This window comes from Lemur catta, chromosome 10 (genome assembly GCF_020740605.2).
Source record: "Lemur catta isolate mLemCat1 chromosome 10, mLemCat1.pri, whole genome shotgun sequence".
Lineage (NCBI taxonomy): Eukaryota > Metazoa > Chordata > Mammalia > Primates > Lemuridae > Lemur > Lemur catta.
In genome coordinates, this window is record NC_059137.1 from 53892356 (window position 1) to 53917578 (window position 25223).

Sequence of the window (25223 nt, forward strand, 5' to 3'; positions counted from 1 at the left end):
AATTCTTTGTTAGTAATTTCTTTACTGCAAATTCTGTAGATAACCTGATAATTCTCTCTTTGCTGCCTGGAGGCTAATAGATTTTTTCTTTTGATCTTTGAAATACAAGAATTTTATCAGGATACATTCAGATGTTAGATTTTTATTTCATTCATTTTCTGTTTTTTCATGTGCCTCTTTGATTTGTAGACTTGGCTAAATTTCCCTTCTCTAATCATTTCTTTGAATATTTTTTCCCTCATTTCTTTTCTTCTCCGTATAATTCCTTTCACAAGTATGTTGGATTTCCTAGATTAGCCTATGTATCTCTAGTCTAATTTATCTGATCATTTTTTTCTGCTTCTTTTTTTTCCTCCAAGATATTGGGGCACTTGTATGATCCTGTCTTCCAGTTGCTTATTTTATTTTTGGAGTATTTAAAATCTTATTGACTGCTTTCATTGTAACAGTTTTCTTTTTTCTTTTGGTAAATATTTTTTCTTCTTTGTAACTATAATCCCTACTATCATAAATACAATGAAATCTAAATTATTTTGAATGTAAGTTTCAGGAAATGTCTTTTTTACTGTTCACTGCAATAACAATTTCGTAGGAAGATACATGCACTGATGTTTTAGTGTGCATACCTTCTTTTGGACTGTGGCTTTCTTATTCCATACCCTGTTACTTTTGGTCATTCTCAAAAGGAGCTGTGCTTGTACAAATAGGAGTTGAAATGGGTTCTACTGGAGATTTGTGTGGGTTTTGTCCAGATGGTTCAGGTGTTAACAAAGCAAGAAGGAAGGTGAAAGTTTAAATTTACTATAGTTTCTCTTGATTCATTTGTAGATTAACAAAATAGAGAGGAAATGCTAGAGCTTCACAATGGGAAACTTTCCCTCTGTATATCAAAGGACTTGTTTTCTGTGTTTGTTGTATAGCCGGGAGTTAGAGGTGTGTGTGTGTGTGTGTGTGTGTGTGTGTGTGTGTGTGTGTGTGTACTGGTTAAGGTGATTTCATTACAAGTAAGTAATTCTGTGCTGCTGCATGTGCCCAGAACTTGGTATATTTTTTGGAGTTACTGGTTAGAATCCACGTGTGCCATCTGATTGCCTCCTTTAATGAGAGGGTGGTGTTTGATTTTTACTGAAGTTTGTTATTATAGATCAGACAAGCTATTCCCACACAGATGAAAGTTCATCTGGCCTGCCTTCCATCTGGTTATGTCCAGACCATTTCTATTAGAAATTACTCCAGTTTACTGGTGTAGGGACTTTTGTCCTTTGGTTTCCAGTTTTGTTGCAGTATTTTCTCTGTTATATTTTGTTAATCTTTCCAAAAGGGAATCAGCAGGGTGGGGCTAATGGGAAAGAAGAGAGAGTCAGACACCTATGTTCAAGTTACCATCTAGGTCATATGTATCATACAAGATTTAAGAAACCTGCAAAGTATGAGATTATCATCTAGATCAGGGGACTCTAGATTTTTGATTGAATATCCCCTTTAGTAAAAGTAACTACTCATTTCTTACTTTCTTTCCTCTTCTCCATATATTCATGTATATGTTGTTATATATTCTCTCTATATAATTAACATAGACATTATAAATGTGTGTATATACACACACACTCATACATGTATCTGTAATGTAAATGAGTTTTTAAAATGTTTAATTAGAAGTCTTATATTCTTCTGGAAACCTTTGCAGTAAGGGTACTCTATCTTGGGGACCACTGTTCTAGATCTTATAATTCTCATTCATTTAGTAAATATTTGAGTGCCTACTGTAGCCAGCACTGTGCTTAAGAAAAGCACGACACTTAGCCATTTTATAGCCCTTTTGCAATTCAAAGGAATATCAATGATTTTGAATTTCAACATTAAATTTATTGGTCTACTTTTCTAAACTTGTTACTGTGGTTTTATGAATTTTTAAAAATTTTGTGTTAAAGTCTGTGTTTATCTATCCCAAAAGGTAATTTGCTTTATAAATAAATCTTGGACATATGAGCCACTGGCTCTATACTTTTATTTGGGATGAATAGCTACTGTGCAGACAGTGCTATGTTTTGGTGACACTACTGTAATCAAAAATGACACAGAGCCTGTCCTTGCAGCCTATAGTTATAAACCACATAATGACAGAAAATGTAAAATTAAAATTTTGAAAGGTACTGTGAGGGAAAATGAGTAAAAGGGGGCTTTGACCACAGTCAAGGACATCAAGGTAGTTTGATTGTGTAAATAACTGTTGAAATAAAATCTAAAGCAATTATCGATGTTTTTTAAGTGAACTAATAAGAAAAAGTGTGGGCTAGAGTGAGCTGTCCAGAGTCCAGGCTGAGTGAACAGGACTTGCAGAGACCCTATGGATGAAGGGAACGCTGCAAGTTAGAAGAATGGAAATGAGCCCTCTGTGGCTGGAGGGCAGAGAGTAATGGGCAGCGTCATGCAAACTGGGGTTGGTGATGGTGGGTGATAGTGATGATGGGAGGTGGAGACACTTGGATGATTTGGAACATTGCCCTAAGGAGTGTTCTATGGAAAGCAGTGTTGGGGTGATATAATCACATCTATATTTTGGAAAGATCACAGGAGAATTTTCAAATGTTTTATCACTTGTGAACTAGAAATGGTGAAAATCACATATATTTTTTGAAGAGACAAGGAAATAACAAGGAAGGCAGTTTTATTGTCTTTTTTTTTCTTTTTCTAAAGGCAGCATAAATATGATTTAGGGATACATCAGTGCTCTCAGTGAATGCTTTCATCACTGTCTTCTATATCTTTTTATCCTGCATAATTCTGGTTTCCAAAGAATATTTTAAAAAGCATAGAGCCTGGGCCCTACCCTAGAACTATTGGCTCATAATTCCTAGAAGTGGTACCTCAGAATCTATGTTAAATAAGACAAACAGAACCCTCCCAAGTTATTCTAGTGAATTTACGTTAACTGTCCCCAAACAGGTGTTAGAGTACTATTGCCTATGCCCCAATTAGGGGAATACTCATTCTCCATTCTTTTCTCACTAACAAGTAGTAAGTATGCATTTTGTGAATTAGTAATACAAATATCCATTTATTTAACATGTCTTTTTATCACAGGTAGATGGCACAAACCTTCAGGGTTTTACTAACCAACAAGCAGTAGAGGTATTGCGACACACAGGACAAACAGTGCACCTGACACTACTGAGGAAAGGACTGAAGAAGGAAGCTGAGATCAAGTCAAGAGAAGATGTCACAAAAGATGCAGATCTGTCTCCTGTTAATGCCATCATAAGCAAAGGTAATGTATTAATCTGGTTTTCAATTAGACCTTTATATTTTTTTCTAATTCTGAAATAATTAAAAAAATCATTTTTACCCTCAAGTACTTATTATGAGCCAAGTAGAAAAAGGAAGTTTAATAAATTAGGATTAACTGGAACCGTAAATGTGCCCATAAACTGTAGAATGGGTTTCTAAGTAAAGTAGATTTCTATCCTATTCATCATTGTCACCATTTCTGAATTGGAAACATGCAGAGTCATTTACTTTTCTGTTCCTGCCTTATTTCTGGATGCCATTGCAATGTTCTTTAGGGGGACAGTCTTCTACCTGGACTATTTATGTGAGCCCCATGATAACTCTACATGCCCAGCTTTTCCTTGAAGGAATTGAATTTACACATTTAGAAATATCACTCATAAGCTGTTTTTACATGAATATCTCTGTAAATTACTAAATTCCCCATGTAGCTCATTGATGGAAGGGTTTATTGGTAGAAGTCAAGCTGTTGGCTAGAAAGTGCTGTTTCATTTTTAGCACTGTTGACCATTTTGATGTTTATGCCATATATTATTTACTACAGTACTGGGAGATGGGAAGCAAATCACAGGAGAAATGTGTTAACTTCTTTGTCTGTTAGCAGAACTTTCTTTTAAGTACATATTGTTATTGAGAAGTTTATCTCCAAAAAACAGACTCTCATCGGGGGTTCAAATAAATACAGTGGATTTTGAAAAATTCAGATGCTTGAATATATTTAAGATGTAACTACTAAAATATTTTTATCTTTAAGAAAATTATGAAAAAGATGAAGATTCTTTATCTTTGAGGAGAAACACCAACATATTACCAACTGAAGAAGGTAAACACCTAGAACCCAGTTATGATGTTGTTCATTATTTTTTAAGAGAAATAATTTTTGCAGATGTGATTAAGCCTCTATGGATATACTGTAAGTTGCTAAAATAAATATCTTTCAAAAAGGAAATGCTTTTAAATCTCTATTTATAAATGTGACAAATTGCTCCTATTGATTAAAATGGTTCATTTATAGCTGGTATATTTTCTTGCTGAGTCAGTCTATTTGTTCTTCTACATTTTTTTTTCTTTTTGACCAGAACCCCTTAGTAATTAATAGACTGTGTACTTGGTTGTGATAAAATCTCCTTGTTTCTATACAGCCAACATCTCTCTCTACGTTATTGAGCAAACAGTAATAAAATTTTAAAGTATTTTAAAATAAATATAGGAGAATCTTTAAAGTATAGCTCTTAGAAATGAAACTATTCCGTTTTGGGAGGCTTTTTCTCACTTCTCAATTTTTCAAGGGTTCTAAGTTTTAATGTTGGGAAGTTGGTTTGCAAAGTAATTGTGCAGAGAAATGATCAAGGCTTCCTGAGGATTCTTTCACTATAAACCTGGGATCCGTTAAGCTATTTAATTCAGTTTTTTACACCAACTTGACCCGGAAGACCATTAAGCTATTTAAAAAATCTTTTAGAGCCATACCACCCTGAATGTGCCCAATCTTATTTGGTCTCAGAAGCTAAGCAGGGTTGAGCCTGGTTAGTACTTGGATAGGAGAAATCTGAATTTTGGAACACTCTTTAAATTTGAAATCTGAATGCTAAAAGGGATATTAAAAAATTAATTTAGAGAGTACTGCATAATGGAAATTTATGATAGCCAACTTTTATGAGTAAGAACTACGATGAGGCCAGGTGTGATGGCTCATGCCTATAATCTCAGCACTTTGGGAGGCTGAGGTGGGAGGATTGCTTGAGACCAGGAGTTGGAGGTTGCAGTGAGCTATGATCATGTCACTGTGCTGTAGCCTGTGGGACAAAGTGAGACTATATCTTTAAATAAAAAATAAAAAACTGTGACGAAATATCAAAATCTTTGAATATGACTTTAAAATTCTTCTCAACCAGTTTCTTGTTTTAGATAAGCATTTTAAATTTAATATTGTTTACATAGTTTGTTTAGTGGTATTCTTTTCTTCATCATTTCTCTTTTGGCCAATTAGAGAGATTCCAATTATAGGCTTTTATGTTATTGTACAATCTCACTTTTTCATTATTTATTATCTATATTTTCTCATTGTACATGGAGTTTTATATATTATTTGTTAATTTTTTGTTTTTTTGCTAAGTAATAGCATAGTCCTTTTTCCTCTGAAGAAGTAAATGAAAATGAAAGGTAAACTGACATAGAAGGTGACATGGTTTTCTACTATAGCGTCACCAAAGGACTACCAGGTGAATCCTGGAGCAACTCAGAGTCCTCATACTTTTAAAAAAAGTTAGGTAATATGTGGATGCTTTAATGTAAATATAGTTAAGATCTAAAAGACATCTGTTAAAAGAGAATAGTGTCAAACTGTGGAATTCTAAATTAAATTATTAAAATAAGACTAGAAATGAAAGTAACCTAAATATTGGGTGAAAAGTCTGAGTTAATACCACAGACAGGTTTTCTAATCACAGTGACCCTGGTATAGAATGTAAAGATACAGAGATTTTTGTAGTTTGTCACTAACTTAGTTGCCTTGATTATTTCAGGGTATCCATCATTACCAGCCAAGATAGAAGCAATAGAAGATGCACAGCAAGAAGCTGTCCTGCTGACAAAGTGGCAAAGGATTATGGGAATTAACTATGAAATAGTGGTAGGTTAGCTTACCCTCCCTAATTTCCTAACTTATAATGGTATTTGAGCAGAAAGTTGATGGCAGTAATAAAGATAATCATCAGAAAGAGTCCCAGAGAAGTATCAAATGTCCAAAACTTTTTTATAGGAATTAAATGTGGTGATGAAGGTACTAAAAAAATTCAAGTTGGAGAAAGTTGTATAGAAACCAAGGAGCTGGAATAAAGGGTTGAAAGTTTTAGAACTCACATTTCATCAATATTTTAATAGTGCTGTTATTCATATAAACAACATAGACACAAGGAGGGGTTTTTCCGATTCCTAAACCTTGTGATTTGTAAAAAGAATCAGAATAGAATGACAGTTTCCTTAAAAATATAAAACAAAAATTATTATGATCTATGAACAGAATTATATAAGGACTCTTTCTCACTTCTTTTTTATCTTCTTCTGTATATACATTCTTTAACAGGTTAATTCTGTGTACTTATTTCATATCACTTATGCCATGGTGAATGTTTTATGTTTATTAATAGTTTGTATATCTAGCATAGTGATCCCAAAAAGAAGTCTAACAAAGATGACATAAATTATCAATCTTTAGATACATAGTTGCAAATTTCAGGGCTTTCAAAGGGAAAAATGAAATGCTATTTTGGGTAGAATTTTTCATATTTTTTAAAATACTCATATGCCTCTGCATTAGAAGAGAAACACAATAGATAATGACATATTATATTAATAACTGGTACTTACCGAGTACTTTGTACCAAGCAGTGTTCTTAGTGTTTCAATTAATCCTCATGACCATAATCATTTTTAACATTCAAGATGATTAATATTACCATTTTAAATTGAGTCAAGGAAAGATATAATAAAGTCCAGCCTAAAAGTACTTACTTTAACATGAAAAGAAAGTTTATAGAGTGCTTTTATGGGGTGGAGTTAATGTGACTGGTGTGCATAACCGAGACCACTGTTCTTCAGATGATGGTTGAATAATGGAGAGTCTTTAGCCATTTTCTCACAGATGTCAGACCTGAGAGCAAACTTTTAACTACCTTTTGTGCACATGCTTTGTTGATGTAAGCTATTTATGGACGGTCAGACAAAGGTAAATAAGATATAGTTCTGATTTCAAATAGTTGCTAGACTATTTATACAGCATAAATGGAATCACAAAAGGAGTAATGAGAGAAGGACTGATGGACATTATCAGTGGGGACCTGAAAGGTTTCTCACAGAAAGTAATGTATAAATTGGGTTTTCGAGGTGAGAAGGATTTCATTCAGTATTAGATTTCAAGGTCAGATGATATTGCTTTTGATATTGACCTTATACATGTTATTATTAAGATTTGAAAGAACTCTTTTTAAATGAAACTTTTTATCAGTCCTTATTCCTCAGTTTCCTTAACGGTAGAATAAAAGGAATGAAGTTAATCACCTTTAGCATACCTTCTCATTTTAATATTATAATTACTGGAGTCTGTGTGAAAATGGGTAATTTCCTAACATTCTTCATTGTTTAGTGTAACAGTAGGAAATTGGAAGTACATTCTCTTATTGTAAGCTTTCATTGACTTTTTTCTTTTAGCTTCTTTCTTTTTTTTTATTTCAAAATATTATGGAGAGGCATGAAACCATAAGAATTTTAGAAGAAAATGTTTGAAAAACTCTTATAGATATCTGCCTAGGCAAAGAATTTATGAAGAAGTCCCCGAAAGCAATCACAGCAACAACAAAAATAAATAAATGAGACCTGATCAAATTAAAAAGCTTCTGTACAGCCAAGGAAACTATCTCTAGAGTCAACAGACAGCCTACAGAATAGGAGAAAATATTTGTATGCTACACATCTTATAAAGGGCTGATAACTAGATTCTGTGTAGAACTCAGGAAAATTAACAAGAAAAAAATCAAACAACACCATTAAAAAGTGGGCAAAGGATATGAACAGAAACTTTTCAAAAGAAGACAGACTGATGGCCAACAAACATATGAAAAATTGTTCAACATCTCTAATCATCAAGGAAATGCACATCAAAACCACAATGAGATACCACTTAACTCCAGTGAGAATGGCTTTTATCAAAAAGTCCCAGAACAACAAATGTTGGCATGGATGTGGAGACATAGGAACACTCATACACTATTGGTGGGACTGCAGACTGGTACAACCTCTATGGAAGGTAATATGGAGATACCTCAGAGAACTAAAAGTAGAACTACCATTTAATCCAGCATACCGCTACTGGGTATTTACCCAAAGTGAAAAAAGACATTCTATAAGAAAGACATCTGCACTCGAATGTTTATAGCAGTACAATTCACAATTGCAAAGACGTGGAAACAACCCAAGTGCCCATCAATACCTGAGTGGATTAATAAAATGTGGTATATGTATACTGTTGATTACTACTCAGCCCCAAAAAGCCAATGGTGAACTAATACCTTTTGTGTTATCCTGGGTGGAACTGGAGCCCGTTCTTCCAAGTGAAGTATCACAAGAATATAAAAACAAGCACCACATGTCCTCACCATTAAATTGGCACTAATGGATCAATACTTACGTGCACATATGGAAGTAACATTCACTGGGTGTCAAGCAGGTGGGGGGGGAGGGAATGGGTAAACTCACACCTAATGGGTGCAGTGTGCACTTTCTGGGGGATTGGCACACTTATAGCTCTGGCTTGGCTGATGCAAAGGCAATGTATGTGATCAAAGTGTTTGTACTCCCATAATATTCTGAAGTGGAAAAAAAAATTATGGAGGTACAAATGTTTTTGGTTACATGGATTGTTTTTGTAATGCTTGAGTCAGGGCTAAGTGTATCCATCAAAAGATAGTGTTCGTTGTGCCCATTAGGTAGGTTTTCACCCATCCTCTCCTCCCTTCTCCCGTCTCCCACTCCTGCTTAATTTCCACTGAGTTTTACTTCCCTCTGTATACATGTGTGCTCATTGGTTAGTTTCAATTTAATAGCGAGTACATGTGGTGTTTGTTTTTCCATTGTTTAGAAACTTCACTTAGGATAATAGTCTCCAGTTCCATCCAAATTGTTGCAAAAGGCATTAATTCATCCTTTTTTTGGCTGAGTATTATTCTATGGGGGGGTGTATTATATACACACACTGCAGTTTTGTTAATCCACTCATGAATTGACGGGCACTTGGGTTGATTCCATATCTTTGTAATTGTGAATTGTATTGCAATAAACATTCAAATGCAAGTGTCTTTTTATAAAATGACTTCTTTTCTTTTGAATAAATACCCAGTAGTGGGATTGCTGAACTGAATGGTAGGTCTACTTTTAGTTCTTTGAGTTATCTCATACTGTTTTCCGTAGGGGTTGTACTAATTTGCAGTCCCATTAACAGTGTATAAGTGTTCCTTTCTCTCTGCATCCGTGCCAGCATCTATTGGTTTTGAACTTTTAATAAAAAACATTCTTATTTGGGTAAGGTGATAACTCATTGTGGTTTTAATTTGCATTTCCCTGATGATTAGTGATGTTGAATATTTTCTCTTACAGTTATTGGCCATTTGTCTATCTTCTTTTGAAAAACTTCTGCTCATGTCTTCTGTCTTTTGCCCATTTTTTAATGGGGTTGTTTGATGGGTTGTTTTTTTTTTTGTTTTTTTTTTGCTAATTTACTTGAGTTCTCTGTAGATTCTGGTTATTAGCCTTTATTGGAAGTATAACTTACAAATATTTTCTCCCATTCTGTAGGTTGTCTATTTGCTTTGTTGATTACTTCCTTAGCTGTGCAGAGCTTTTGAATTTAATCAAGCCCCATTCATTTTTCTTGTTGCTGTAATTGCTACTGGGGTCTTAGTCATAAATTCTTTGCCTTGGCTGATATCTAGAGGAGTTTTTCCTACATTTTCTTCTAGAATTCTTATGGTTTCATGCCTTACATTTTAGTCTTTTATTCATCTTGAATTAACTTTTGCGAGTGGTGAGAGATATGGATTCTGTTTTATTCTTCTGCGTGTGGCTATCTAATTTACCAAGCGCTATTTATTGAGTAGGACTTCTTTTTCCCAGTGTATGTTTTTGTCTGCTTTGTCAAAGATCAGTTGGCTGTATGTGGATGGTTTTATATCTGAGTTTTCTTTTCTATTCCATGGGTCTATATCTCTATTTTTGTGCCTATACTATTGTGTTTTGGTTACTATAGCCTTGTAGTATAGTTTGAAGTCTAATAATGTGATGCTTTCTGATTTGTTCTTTGTGCTTTAGATTGTTTTGGCTATTTGGGCTCTTTTCTGGTCCAAACAAAGCATAGAACTATTTTTTCTAGATCTGTGAAATATGATATTGTTATTAATATTTTGATGGAGATTGCATTGAATCTGTAAATCACTTTGGGTAGTATGGATATTTTAACAATGTTGATTCTTCTGCTCTATGAGCATGATACGTTTTTCCATTTGTTTGTGTCATCTGCGATTTCTTTCCTCAGTTTTTCCTAATTATCTTTGTAGAGGTCTTTTACCTCATTGGTTAAGTGTATTCCTAGGTATTTCATTTTCTTTGTGCCTATTATAAATGTTATTGAGTCTGATTTGACTCTCAGCTTCACTGTTACTGGTGTATATACGAATGCTTCTGATTTGTGTACATTGATTTTGTAACCTGATACTACTGAATTTATCAGTTCCAGGAGCCTCTTCATGGAGTCTTTGGGGTTTTTTAGATATAAGATTATACAGTTAGCAAAAAGCAGTAGTTTGACCTTCTCTTTCCTGATTTGGATACCCTTTATTTCTTTCTCTTGCCTGATTGCTCTGACTAGGACTTCCAGCACTATGAGGAATAGAAGTGGTGACAGTGGGCACCCTTGTCTTGTTCCAGTTCTAAGTGGGAATAATTTCAACTTTTCCCCATTCAGTATGATGTTGGCTGTGGATTTGTCATATATGGCTTTTGTCATTTTGAGATATGTTCTTTCTATGCCTAGTTTGTTGAAGGTTTTTATCATCAAATGGTGCTGGATTTTGTCCAGTGCTTTTTCTGCATCTATTGAGATGATCATATGGTCTTTGTTTTTGCTTCTGTTTATGTGGTGAATCACATTTATGGATTTACGTATGTTGAACCATCCCTGCATCCCTGGGATGAAGCCTGCTTTGTCATGGTGTTTTTTTTTTTGTTTGTTTGTTTTTTGTTTTTAATGTGCTGTTGAATTTGGTTTTCTAGTATTTTAGTGAGGATTTTGCATGTATATTCATAAGAGATATTGGTCTGTAGTTTCTTTTTTTGTTGTGTCCTTTCCTGGCTTTGGTATTAAGGTGATACTGGCTTTGTAGAATGAGTTGGGGAGGATTTCCTCCTTCTCGATGTTATGGAATAATTTTTGCAGTGTGGGTAGCAGCTCTTCTTTGTAGGTCTGGTAAAATTTGTCTATGAATCCATCTGGTCCGGCCTTTTTTCGTTAGAAGATTTTTTATTACTACTTCAATCTCACTGCTCATTATTGCTCTGTTCAGGAGTTCCGTTTTTTCCTGATTGAGTGTTGGGATGTTGGGTGTTTCCTGGAATTTGTCCATTTTCTCTATGTTTTCTAGTTTATGTGCATGGAGATTTTATAGTATTTACAGATGATGTTTTGCATTTCTGTGGTATTAGTTGTAATATCTCCTTTTTCATTTCTGATTGAGCTTATTTGAGTCCTTTATGTTCTATTCCTGGTTAATCTAGCAAGAGGCCTATTAATTTTGTTTGTCTTTTCAAAGAACCAATTTTGTTTCATTGATCTTTTGTATTGTTTTTTTATTTTACATTTTGTTTAGTTCTGCTCTGACCTTAGTTATTTCTTTTATTCTGCTGGCTTTGGGTTTGGTTTGTGCTTCTTTTTCTAGTTCCTTGAGAGTGTCATTAGATTGTTAATTTATGATCTTTCTGTCTTTTTTGATGTAGGCATTTAAGGCTATTAATTTTAAAACCATTGTTGCCCCTTGAAACAGCATAAGGTCAAGGAGTGTGGTTCTAGGTTCAAACTGCTTAGACTCTAAGCTCTTTTCCATCTGTGTCACTCTGGTTAAGGTAACCTCTCTGAATCTCATTTTCGTTATATGGGAAACAATGCAAGAAATTGTACCTATTTATGAGAAGCAAATGAGATCTAGATAATAGCTGCTTCATTTTCATTTTGTGTTGTTTCATGAAGCTGAAAGATGCCAGTATTCTTTCAGTGGCAAAGCTCCAAAGCTTTGCAGTTTTACAATAATGTTTTTGAAGTTTTGTGAGAAAGTTGACCAGTTTTAGGTGTACATAAAGTGTACGTGAATAGAAAAAAAAGGAAGAGTATTAGAATTGTGGTGATTTTTCTTTTTTCAGGTGGCCCACGTGAGCAAGTTTAGTGAGAACAGTGGGTTGGGGATAAGTCTGGAAGCAACGGTGGGACATCACTTTATCAGATCTGTTCTACCAGAAGGCCCTGTTGGACACAGTGGGAAGCTTTTCAGTGGAGACGAGCTATTGGAAGTAAGGAGTTATGCTGTTCTTTCTCATTCTTAAATAAGACTCTTGAAAAGGCTGCAGGAGCTTTAGTATGGTGAATAAGTAAGTTCTTATTTTAAGTTTCCCCTCCAAAGAGTGCTTGCGGGAGATCTACGAATAAAAACTGCCCAAAGCAGAAATTTCACACCTCTTTGTACATTGAACTTCAGACCTAATTCCATGCTGGTTTTTTTTCACTAGGTCCAAAGAATTATAAAAATATTCTTTAGAAATTTTTAAATATTTATTGAATTTTGAGAATAGGCAATACATTTACACGTTTTAAAATTACAGAGAATACAAAGATAAACATCCCATCCACCCAGTGCTCATCACCCTTCATTAGGTAACTACTAGTATATTTGTTTCTGTGTAATCTGCTAGTATTTTAAATTCATAAATAACAAAGTTTGAATATGCTCTTTTCCTCTACTTTTTATAACATGCTAGCATACCGTATATGCCATTTTTTTCACTTAATAATTGTATAAAATGTCAATTTTTTTAACCTTCTTTTTTTCCCCCTTTATCCTTTGGGAATATTTTTATTACCTCTCCTTTTTCCAAAATCTTACACTGGCAGATCAAACATGAATGAAAGCTAGTGATTTTTGTGTCAATGCTGTAGAAGCTCCAATTCCAACAAACTCTAAACTTGGACATAAATTGTTCTAGATAGTATTTCCACAGGTCTAACTGTAGTTCTGAGCACAGAACTATGGTAATCATCATAGTAAAATTTATATTTATTTAATAAAAAAAAGTGTTTAAAAGAATATTTATATTATGAAATGTTCTTTCTTGGACAATGTATCTTTTTCCACAGGTAAATGGCATAACTTTGCTTGGGGAAAACCACCAAGATGTGGTGAATATCTTGAAAGAACTGCCGATAGAAGTGACCATGGTGTGTTGTCGTCGAACTGTGCCAACCACCACCCAATCAGAATTGGATAGCCTAGACTTATGTGATATTGAGCTAACAGAAAAGGTATTACATTTATTGACATGAGGCTAATCTGAATATATAATGGAAAGGCTAGATGGTATTTAAAAATTTTTTAGGCTTTTAAAAAATTTGATATTTGATTTCCTCACATAGCTCATGGTTTATAAGATAGACCTTCAAGTTAGACAGACCTGGGTTTGAATAAGACTTGATGCTGGCTGTGCAAAGTTGGACAAGTCATCCATCTTTCTGATGTTCAGTTTTCTCCTCTGTAAAATGTTAAGTTATGATGTCTGTCTCAAAGAGTTGCTCTGAAGGTTAATTAAGGTGATTAATAATATTAGATGTTATTGCACACTAGGTACTTGTATAATTTACTTGCAATATTCCTATGAAATAGATGCTCATATTGTCTCTATTTGCAGAAGAGAAAACTGATGTATGTAAATAGTGTGTACATAGTACATATGTGGTAAAAGACACTTTTAGGTAACCTATTCAGCTATGTGTCTGGCATACACTTAGTGCTTAGTGAATGGCTAAAATTGGACACAGCATTTCTGTGTATATAGGTCTTACTCATTTGCACATTATACCTTTAAAATATGAGAAATTTGAGCTCATAATGTTACTTGTCAGACAATTCTCTGTGACATCCAGAAACTCCCATTTTCCTGTTTGCTTATTCTTTTCCATTGAGTTTAAAATATTAAGAAATGGAGCTGATTTCAGCTTTTCTGAGGATACACAATCGATATCTAAAATTAAGATTTGGACTTTGCATAATTGGTAGTCCAGTCAAATCTCATTTAAGGTATAATGAAAGACAATATTAGGATTTGATTTACATTACACTGAAGGAATCATCACAATGGAATAATTTAAAAACTTTGAAGAATAAAGTACATAGTTAAATATTCACATGGGTGATTAGAATAGGATAGAACAAGAAACATAATTCCAAATTGTATAGCACTCAAAGGCTAGCACCATATGTATCCATACATGCTTTTATGGGTATATGTAAATGGGATTATTACAATGAAACAAGTGGATATAATTTTCATCTATGGTCCTAGATTGCAATAATTGATTAAAAGAAAGGTAGTATACAAACTAGAATTTCATCCTTGTAAACAAATCTTTCTTTAATTTGATATGTTCATACAGATGAACAAAGTTGAGTTAACCTATATTCACTTTATTTTTACTGAAAGAAGCTAACAATTTGAATACCTGTTTCTTTGTCAGATGCTTTATAAATGTTACCTCATGTAATCCTCAAAGAACTCTATGAGATGGGTAACTCTGAAGCCCAGATTAAGAATATTGCTCAACGTAACACAGATTTTAAATCATAGAGACAGTTTTCAAGCTGTGACAAATCTGATTTCAAATCTTATGTTTTGCCACTGTGTGTATGTTAACTTCATAAGGAAATAGTCAAATGCACAAGTCATAGCATTTTAAAACTCTTATTTGCATAGAGTATGGCCCTTTTTCACATCCATTTTCTCTTGAATTACTCTTATTTATCATGAGTTCTTTCTATGTAATATCAAAATAGCTTTACATTTTTTTCTGATCATACTGGTGATTCTGACTCTGAGGAAAAAAGTGAAAATCACCCACAATCATGGTGCTGAGATGTTAACTATTGTATATTTATTTTCATAGGAGTTCTTTGAATCATATATTTTTAATGTTTGTTACAACTTAGGTATTTCCTCCTCTTTTACAACTTTCAGTAGTTAGAACTTTAATTCCTAAAGGTTTCACGATAAGCTGTTGCTACTCTTATTTCAGAATGTTTTGTTCGGGATCTCCCTTTTCCTTGTAGCATTGGTAAGTGTATCTGCTAATCTAGTGCCTCTGAAGTAAGATATCTAATCTGTTATCCAGCCTCATGTAGATCTAGGTGAGTTCATCGGGTCCTCGGAGACAGAGGATCCAGTGCTGGCGATGACTGATGTGGATCAGAATACAGAGGAGGTTCAAGCACCTTTGGCCATGTGGGAGGCTGGCATTCAGCACATAGAGCTGGAGAAAGGGAGCAAAGGACTTGGTTTTAGCATTTTAGATTATCAGGTAAATATATCCTACTTTTAACAATTTTTTTTTTAAAAAAGATGGTATATCTAGAGCAGATGATATTTTACAGTTATCAAAAATTTTTCTTTTAGTCAATCTTTCAAAATAGTAATTTATACAATTCATTGATTATCATAAAGGATTTCTTTTAACATTGACTTCATTGAACTATTTTATATATTAGCTCTTGGAAAATTGAAGAACATGCAGAATACATTTTAGGAATATTATAGAAATATAGTGGGTTTTTTTTGTTATTTGAGGAGTGTGTTTACATTATTTTTATTTCCATGCTCTTAATTGATGGCTCATATTTTAATGGTAAGTCATAAAGAATTAGATATTTATTTCTTTTGTCTAATGTGAATGATAAACTTATAATTGGCTATATTATAAATTTTAACATTCCAGTTATTTGACTAAATTTATGAGTATGCTTAAATTGGGCAAGTGTGGCCTGTGTCCTTACCTGCATTGTGCTTATGCCGAGGAAATGAGGAAATGCTAATGCCTATCTGCTAGAGTGCAGCTGTTGATCCTTATTAATACTGAATCAGAATGCCATTTCAGATGACTCCAGGGAGTTGTGTTCACAGGCCTGATTCTGGAGCCTTGTTCTAATAATAAGGTTGCTGTGTATCTAAAAACACCGCATCGCCACATACTTTATGGTTTCTTTCTCTATTTCTTCATTTGAAAAGAACGGGCCCTACCTTCACATTTAGTGATGAGTTGATGTTCCTCATAGTAACATCCTATTTAACAAATGGTATTGTTAATAATTAATATACCCAACATCTGGCCTCAAATGATAGTTATAAAATTTGACAACTTATCAAAAATTAAAATTATAGTTTTGAAGTTATCTGTACAATTTAAGAAATCTTCTCAGGAACATTAGCAATTGAGGTTGCCATTGTTTCAGGTGAACTCTTTCTAAACTGTCTAAAATGTGGATAACCTTTGCCTAGATAATTCATAGAAATTTTATATGAAATTTTTTGCATGAATTTTTTTTTAGGACACTTGAAATAATTACCCACCCCTTACAATTCAGAGGGAAAAGCTTTGTAAAAGAGTTTTTCTCTATAAAAATGTGTTGACTTTTCTTTCCTTTTTTGTTCTGTCAGGATCCAATTGATCCAGCAAGCACTGTGATTGTGATTCGTTCTTTGGTGCCTGGAGGCATTGCTGAAAAGGATGGACGACTTCTTCCTGGAGATCGGCTCATGTTTGTCAATGATGTTAACTTGGAAAACAGTAGTCTTGAGGAAGCTGTAGAAGCACTGAAGGGAGCACCATCAGGAACTGTGAGAATAGGAGTTGCTAAGCCTTTACCTGTAAGAATTCAGATTTTATTGCTTTCTCTTTATATTTACAAACAAAATGGTTCATTGGCTTACTTTTAGCTTTAGATGTTCTTGAGTTTGAATCATGACTTTTGGTACTTTTTTCCATCAACATGATTATTGGCTTCATGAAGATAAAGATTTAATTTTGAGTAATATTTTATAAAAATAAAGGAAAGAAAACAAGCTAGGAAGTTCAGGAATAAATTTATAACTTATTGCTTTGTGGTTCACTTTTGACTTTTTTAATTCAGTAATAAGGTCGTGATGAATGCAGAATCAAATATTCTCGAAGAAATATGGCTTAAAGTATCTATACCAATGTTGTGGGATATTAGAAAAATTAATAGCGTTAGCAACTAACAATAGAATCTTTAATCATAGTGGGATAAAGTAGAGTCTCTGTCAGAGTGGCTTAAGTTGCTGGATTCAGTTGAATCAACATATTTGTCTAATTACTGCAGAGCAGGAAATTGAATTTTCCAAAATAGGTGTGCCAGTTTGTGGCTCTCCTCTTGGGAGGGAATAGCTCCCATATCATTAATTACTGCATTATTAGAAACAATTAATGAATTTATGTTACATAAAACATTACATTTATTAGATGTTATGAGTGCAACTTGGCATTTATCACTGTATTACAATTAAATATTAGAGATGTTCTCAATATTTCGTTTTTTTTCCAGTATACAAATATAATTTTAACTGAAAAGGCAAATATACCTTAAGAAATTACAAACAGATATATTTGCATAAATAACAAAATGGATGTGTTGATTTTTGTGAATTTGTTTTAAATAGTAAGTTTGGTTAATATAGTTTAAGTGTTATTTAAATTATTCATGCAACATTTTTTAGTCCACAGAGAATTTCAATAACCTATGAAAATATATTTATGAAAAAAGAAAGAGAGAGAGGGAAGAAAGAATAAAGAATATGTTAATCCAACCTAAAATCAAACCAGGATTATAGAAATCATAGCAAAAGAGCAGTACAGTGGGGAATGTAAATATAAAGTAATCATGGGTATTAAGTTTGGAACATAAATTTATTTCTGGTCTGTTAGAAATGGTAAATGTGACTCAATATATATATATTTTTTTACTGCCTTTCAGGAGAAATCATACAAGTTATTCAGAAGCAGAGTCATTTTTTTTTCTAGCTAGTTCCAAAATAAATTTCTGTTTTGACAATATTTGATATTTCAAATTCAGTATATATTATAACATATGATCAATATCTCTATTACCTAAAGTGAAGTTTAATAACTATTAAACTCATATGTATGGGAAAAGAAGAAAAACAGTTTTTTTCCCCTATAATATTTCTTCTGCATGTATTGCTGATATAGAGTGATGTAGATACAACAATTATCTAAATATTTTAGCCCATTTTATCTTAGAGTGGAATAAAAATGTTAGATTTTCTGTCTGTGTGATTAAGGTTACAATATAATAGCTCAGGGGTCCAATTTAACCAGACTGTGTACATGTAGAGAATTTTTTGTTTTACTTTGTTTTATAAGCCATGCTAAATTAAGAGATTTTACTGTAGGGTTCAGTAACATTCCTTATCAAGTAAATTATATTCTTTAAAATAGTTTAGTAAAGGATGGCAGAGAGAAATTGATCCTTCTTTTTAATGTTTTGTTCTTCTGCAGCTTCTTTTATTACTTAACACCTAAAAGTTGCCTTATTTCTATATTAGAAAGTCAGTATTTGGCCAGAATATTTTGCAGATAGAAATACCTGGAAGATTGTTATAATATAAAAATTATTGATTTTGATAATCTTTTATAAGAAGATAGATGAAAAAAATTAGTAGAAAGGGGAACATCTAACAGATAAAGTTCATATTAGAAGAAATATCCTCATTGTGTCTTACCAAATAAAAATGTTATATATGAATATTTATCAGATTTTATACTTATGAATCTATGTTCAAGTTGTATGTTATCATTTGAAAACTTTTCAATTTTTTTCTCTTCTCCCCTCACTTTTCCTGCCTTACCGTTCCTTCTCCTTTTCCTTTCCTCTCCTCTTTACTGTTTTCTCTCTTCCATGAATTGGTCCTCAAAAATGCCATTCTCCCTGCAGCTTTCACCAGAAGAAGGTTATGTTTCTGCTAAGGAGGATTCCTTTCTGTATCCACCACACTCAAGTGAGGAGGAAGGGCTGGCTGACAAAGCCCTCTTCAGGGCTGATTTGGCTCTGGTTAGTGCCCACCATTTATCAAGCTTTCTTTCAGATCTTGTGTGTCTTACTTTGCTTTTCCAAATATTCTGAAAAAGTCCTACTATATTCTTTGTTCATTATGTTTTGGAAACATGTTCTCTCCAACTCAAATGGTTCTCACAATTGGAAATGGGAAGAAAAATCATAATAAATGTAAAAAATATTTATTGAATTTGTGGGGAAAAATCGGTTAACATTATATTGTGTCAACATGTAGAATTAATCTTTATATTATACCTAAAGTTATTGGAGCACTTATTTGCTCTAATTTCATACATGGATATGTCTAGGCATCCTTTAACTGTTTTCAGTATTCAATCCTAAATCAGTGTTTTGACTACCTTTTAATGAGTGGCAGGCATAGTTTTTACCTGAGATATGAATAGTGTGAAAATTACATAAATTGGTAGTATAATTAAGAACATGAAAGTTTCCAGAAAAGGTAAAACTGTGTTTTCTAAAAATACATATATGTAAACAGACTGAATTGCTAGAAAATTTTAAATTAAAATTTTATTTCTGCTTGATCTTTAAAAAATTATTCATTAGAATGAAAGTATTTAGGGGCCACTCTACCCTTAATAACCTTCCGGTCTGGTAGAGGAGACAATGCTATGTCAATAATTTAAAGATAAAACTAAATACCAGACATAAATATACACATGACATTCACATAATATAAATATGACAAATTCTACGTCCTATTCACTACTGTACTCCTACCGTTAAAATTAGGTTCCTGACTTAACTTTTTTGGGAGGTCAAACATTGTCCTGTTTCACTAGAAAGGAATATGCCTGTATTTTAAATACTTGTTTCAGTTTTGTTAGACTACAGAGAGATTGAAAATCTGTCAAATTCTTCATTATGTATTTATGATTGATTGTGCACATCTTGCTTTAAACCATAGTGTGAATTATTTCTTTTACTCTGTATACATATTGGTTATTCTAATTTTGGGGAGGCAGTTATTTTTGTCAATATTTTTAAAATCCGAGCTCTTAAAACAGCCAGTTAGAAAATTTTGGTGTGTATTATAATAAATGCAATAATTTTACACTTTAATGCTTAACATACCAGGTAACTTTTGGCCCTACTCTCCGTGGGCATTATGTTGGCAATTCAAAGCTGGACAGCTTAGTATGCAGTGAACTTTCTAAGGTACTATAGTGTTAATAATACTCAGACATAGCAAATTGTTTTTGAAATGTTACAGGACACAAACATTTTATGTCATTGTTTCTAAAGTACCTTAAGAAATAATATTCTCCCTAGAGTTTACAGGGCTTCCTTGAACCTTCTTAAATGAATGCCAGTGAGAAAGAAGATTAGTTCTACTTTTATGTGATCATAGAATTTTATTATGATAACAAGTGTCCTGAGTCTTCTCCCTAACCAGCTGTATAATCTTGGACTGGCCACTCAGCTACTGTGGGCTCTAGTGTTTTATCTCTATAGTAATTAAACAAATTGTTAGGATCTCTCCTAAAATTTGAAATCATCAGTGTTAGGTATACAAATTATATCGAGGTATTCTTTTTTAATGTTACTTAAAACAAATGTTTATCTATTGTAATTTATGACATAAGGCTTAGTTAACACTGTCTAGATTATTGTACATAATATACATGTGTAAGGGTAAATGTCCACATAGTGACTCACTTGTAAATTTGAACGTGTATTTAAAATATAGTTTTAGGCCTGTGAAATGTATGTGAAGAGTGGGTCCCTTTGAAATAGCCCACCTGTATTTTTAATAAGCTTTTGCAAGCATGTGGCCGGTATAATGTTATAATGCTTCTAACTTCTGCTGGCTAAACAAGTAAGTTGATATCATAAAGAAGTAGAACATACAGGATTTTTGTCAAGGTAGACAGAAAATGCTGGTAATATCAGAGAAGGGTAGTAATTTATGTCAGTTCTGTCTTTTCTAGTGTGTGAGTGACTGTGAATAAATTGCAAGAAGAGCTTCAAGCTCATCATGACCTAATTCTTTCTTTTGGTTCTGTGACATAAAATAGTAGTAGGATTTTGAGAAAATATGTAGTGAAATTCTCTGTCCCACTCTGTATGAGTTTTCTAACAGAAGTTTATAACTAAATGTATCATCATAACCAGATCATAATTAGGCCTTTTGTTTGTTAGTATAATTTTAGCATAAAAATCACAGATTTTCTCTTTGGTTTCAGCAACTTGAATGATTTCAAAATCTAGTTAAAGATAATTTAAACAAAATATATAGTTTAGTGCAGTTTACAAATATATAATTGCCTTGTTGAGTAACAGTTTATTTTAGTAGACTAGGAAAGTGATGACCTCATTAATTTTATTATACAATTATAAGATTTGGGTAGAGAAAGTGGAAAAACAATATTTTCCTTAACTTATAGAACTGTTTAAATTTAGAATTGATCCAGGCCCTTTGTTAATGTTACCTTTAGCCCTTTATATTGATGGAATAAAATACCTTTGGATGCCAGCACCCACTGCTGTAGGTGGGCAATTGTCCTTGTTCTGCTACATTAGTCAGTCTTTAGTGTGTTGAAGTGGGCATATAGAAGATAGAATAGATAAAAGAATGATACCAGTGTGCCTTTTAGTGTCCAGTGGAGACTGTTAGTCATATATGTAATACAACAGAATTTCCAACTGATATTATTGTTTTATTCCTAGGTGGACACAAATGATGCTGACTTAGTAGATGAATCCACATTTGAGTCTCAGTATTCTCCTGATAATGACAGTGTCTACTCTACTCAAGCATCTATTTTATCTCTACATGGCAGTGCTTGTAGCGATGGCCTGAACTATGGTTCCTCCCTTCCATCGTCTCCTCCTAAGGTACAAAGGAAATACTGTTTCTTTTATGAGAAAACCTTGTGTATAATTTTCCAGAGGTCTGTGCTTATGGGGAGTTGTGGGAGTAGCATATTAGACATCCTATATTTCTCCAATCATGGATTCATTATCAAATTAAAATACAATTTCATTTAGCTAGTGTTGACTGGGGTATATTTCATACTATTACGGACTATTTAAATTTAATGTATGAAACAGAGTGGTAGACACAGGGTTCCAAGCTCTGATTAGAATTTGCATGTCAGAAAGAAAAATTTTAATATCATGTATTTCTCAAGTTGTATTTTTAGCAGTGTGTACTTCAGAAAAATTACAGGAATAACTTTATTTTCTTAATGGTTTTAAAACTGACTTGTGTGTAAAGTTGAGTAGTAAAATATTTTTTGCGTTAATTTAACATTTATTAGCTAAGTTAAACTTAATGCGGTCATATGTTTTTATATAAAATAATTCCCAAGGATACATTACATAAAAATCACAGAGAATGGCAAAGTCTGTTTGTGTCACTGGATTTGAATAAGCAGTTTAGTTACTATTTGACATATCTGTCCCATTTATTTTTTAGAAATTATTGGCTTAAGTGTTAAATGCCCCAACTCTGTTCATTTTCTTGGTGATATATTCTATAATGCTCAATGAGTAATATTTTAACACCTACCCATTCTTTTTAGTGTGAAATGGCATCTTAGCTATTTTAATTTGGATTTCCTGACTACTAGTGAGATTGAATACTTTTTCATAATATTGGCCATTTGATTTTCACTTTTCATCAGTGATCTCTTCATATCTTTTGCCCAATTTTGTATCAGGTTGCTCATCTTTTGATTTGTCGGAGTTGTTTATTTTTTGGAATTGATACCCAAAGCAATACAATGTATATATTTTATGAATACGTTTGTATGTTTAGTAAAATCTAAAAATATGTGAGCATGATATTTCTCAATTTTAAGAAGTTATCCTTGGAGAAAAATAAGTATGGGAATTTAGCTGTATTTCTAATACATTGTATCATTTTAGGAAGAAAGACTGAAGAAAATAGGAAAAAGTACTTCTATCTATTAAATTTTGGCAAAGAGTTCATATATGGATATATTTTCTTTATTTTTATATATTGGAAATATATCATAAATATTAAAAATTAAGATAAAATGACTGGACAATAATTTTTTATTAAATATATGAAATGTATATTTTCCACATAAACTGAATTCAGTGGGAAGGAGTCTGTATTTATAAATTAGTTGGAAAGTAGGATTTCCATAGGTCTAGCACAGTTTTCCTCCTTTCCTGATTAACAAATAAGGTTTTTGGCCAGAATATTTTCAGAGCGTTTTCTTTCATGTTCAAGATGCACCTGTTATCCTTGCAGATGATGCTGGGCAATCTCCTTGAATTGGCTTGCAAGGTATAATCTTGAGTGGAGCAGCTGCTCCTCTCTCACCACACCTGAGACTGTCTGTTTGGCTGCGTCCTGTCTGGAATGTGTTCAGCCTTTACTGGCCTCAGGGCTAGAAGCTGAGTTCATCTCCTAATGGAATCTCCTAATCCAGAGCATAGCATACTTCTTGCCAGTGGGACAGATTGCATTGTTTAATTTAGTAATTGTTACTTAAAGGGATTACACAATCTGCATACTGAGAAGCGTATATTTTAGAGGGCAAATGCTGGCTGTATGCAGCACAACATATTGGCTTACTGAAGTCTGTTTGCCTCCTTCTTTTTTTCTTCTCCAAGCAGTTTACTCTTTTGTTGAAGCAAATTTTGGCAAGCCAGCCTATCAACTGAAATATTTAAACTACAAAACAACAAAGAAGACATTAATGAGGGTGTTTTAAAACACATTGTGAAACTCCTGTTTGCTTTCAGTTTGCTTTGAAAGTAGACTGTTCCTGCATCATGGGAAATCTCTGCAACATTTCTTTCTGATGGCACCTTTTTAGTACCTAGGTTTTTACCAGAAGATTTTATGTAAATTAAAAAAAGCATATATTCTTTCTGTTTTTATGCACTAATTTTATCTTAAAAAGACATAATGGTGATTTATTATAGAATTTAGAATTGACTGTTTTTCTTAAAAAGTGAGCTCATTTCAGGGCTTTTAAATTTATAAAATAAAACCATATAATACATGATATTTAAGAAAAAGATGCCTCTATACTGAATTGAAAGAAGGATAAAATAGAGTATGAGGAATCTTAAGATTCTTTAGAATCACTTAAATATGTAATAGTTTTCTAGCCTTAAATGGCAACTGGAAAATGGATGAATAATTTTACCTATTTCTTCACCTTAATGAAGAGGTCTTTTGACCTTGGTCAGGTGTGCTACCAGAGGTTGTAAGAGCTAAGTAGAGCATAGACTTGTCTTAGAGGGAGGCCTCACTCTTGAAAGCAGAGCTCAGGACTGTGCAGCAGCTTAAACACCAAAGGGCTGTAGCCAAGTGTTAAGGTTCCTCTTCACAAAATTCTTTTATTTGGGGGGCCATCCTGCTTTTTTTCTTTTTAAAAAGTACGTGTTTGCTTAATTTGATTAATTATTATATCTCACTTAAGGATTTTAGGAAAATAACAGTCATGGAAGAACTTGAAAAATATAGCTGCTTCCATGGCATTTGGTATAATAGAGGCAGGTCATTGAAACGCGGATTTTAAAGACAACATGGCTATAGCCAGTGAGTTTTTTTCCTTTTTTTCCTTTCTCATTGCTCTAGGTTTTTTGATTAATCATTTTAACTCCTTTTCCTTGTTATCTCCAGAGACATGAGAAAATGCAGAAATAATTGTTTTTCAAACTTAAATGTTAGTAGACTTGTTTAAAAGCTCAACGTGGCTTTTGGGAAGAATATGCTTTATTTTTTCCTATTTTGACTTAAAAATACAGCCAATAAAGATTTAATAGCTGTCTAATGAGTCTCCCCTTGTACTCCTTATCCATACCCCCACAACTTGCTATCCATACCCATACACTCACTGCCTTACTAGGGATGAGATTGTTACCAATGTGGTGCATGTCCTTCATTCCTGAATACTGGTTCTGCCAGGAAAAACTTTTGATTCTAGTGGAGGTTGAACTCAATGTTTGTCAGATAGGAACCCTTCTTTGTACCATGTACAACAAACACAACTAATGGATTCCATGAAAAAAAAATCTGTATATTCCCATAAATCTCCACTTAGTGTCATTCTCTAGTATAAAATATTATAGCCTTCACATTTGTGTTTAGAATGTTGATATGGTTCCTTATCGTTTTTTTGGAGAAGGGATTAGGATCAAAGACTAATTAAATCACTCCAGTCAAGATGATAAGGGTGTTTGTGAAAGTCTTAGTGA

The 25223-nt window shown here is 33.1% G+C and overlaps 1 protein-coding gene across 2 annotated transcripts in view; it reads left to right on the top strand.

Moving 5' to 3' along the window:
- The window catches only part of MPDZ (multiple PDZ domain crumbs cell polarity complex component), a 163831-nt gene that overhangs the window by 66262 nt on the left and 72346 nt on the right, over positions 1-25223 (top strand). For both annotated transcript variants that reach the window (XM_045563965.1, XM_045563964.1), the window contains exons 11-19: positions 3085-3268; positions 4043-4111; positions 5814-5920; positions 12250-12396; positions 13238-13402; positions 15263-15448; positions 16582-16791; positions 18897-19013; positions 21708-21875. In XM_045563965.1, the coding sequence (XP_045419921.1) occupies positions 3085-3268; positions 4043-4111; positions 5814-5920; positions 12250-12396; positions 13238-13402; positions 15263-15448; positions 16582-16791; positions 18897-19013; positions 21708-21875 (1353 nt within the window). The remainder of the gene's footprint in view (positions 1-3084; positions 3269-4042; positions 4112-5813; positions 5921-12249; positions 12397-13237; positions 13403-15262; positions 15449-16581; positions 16792-18896; positions 19014-21707; positions 21876-25223) is intronic.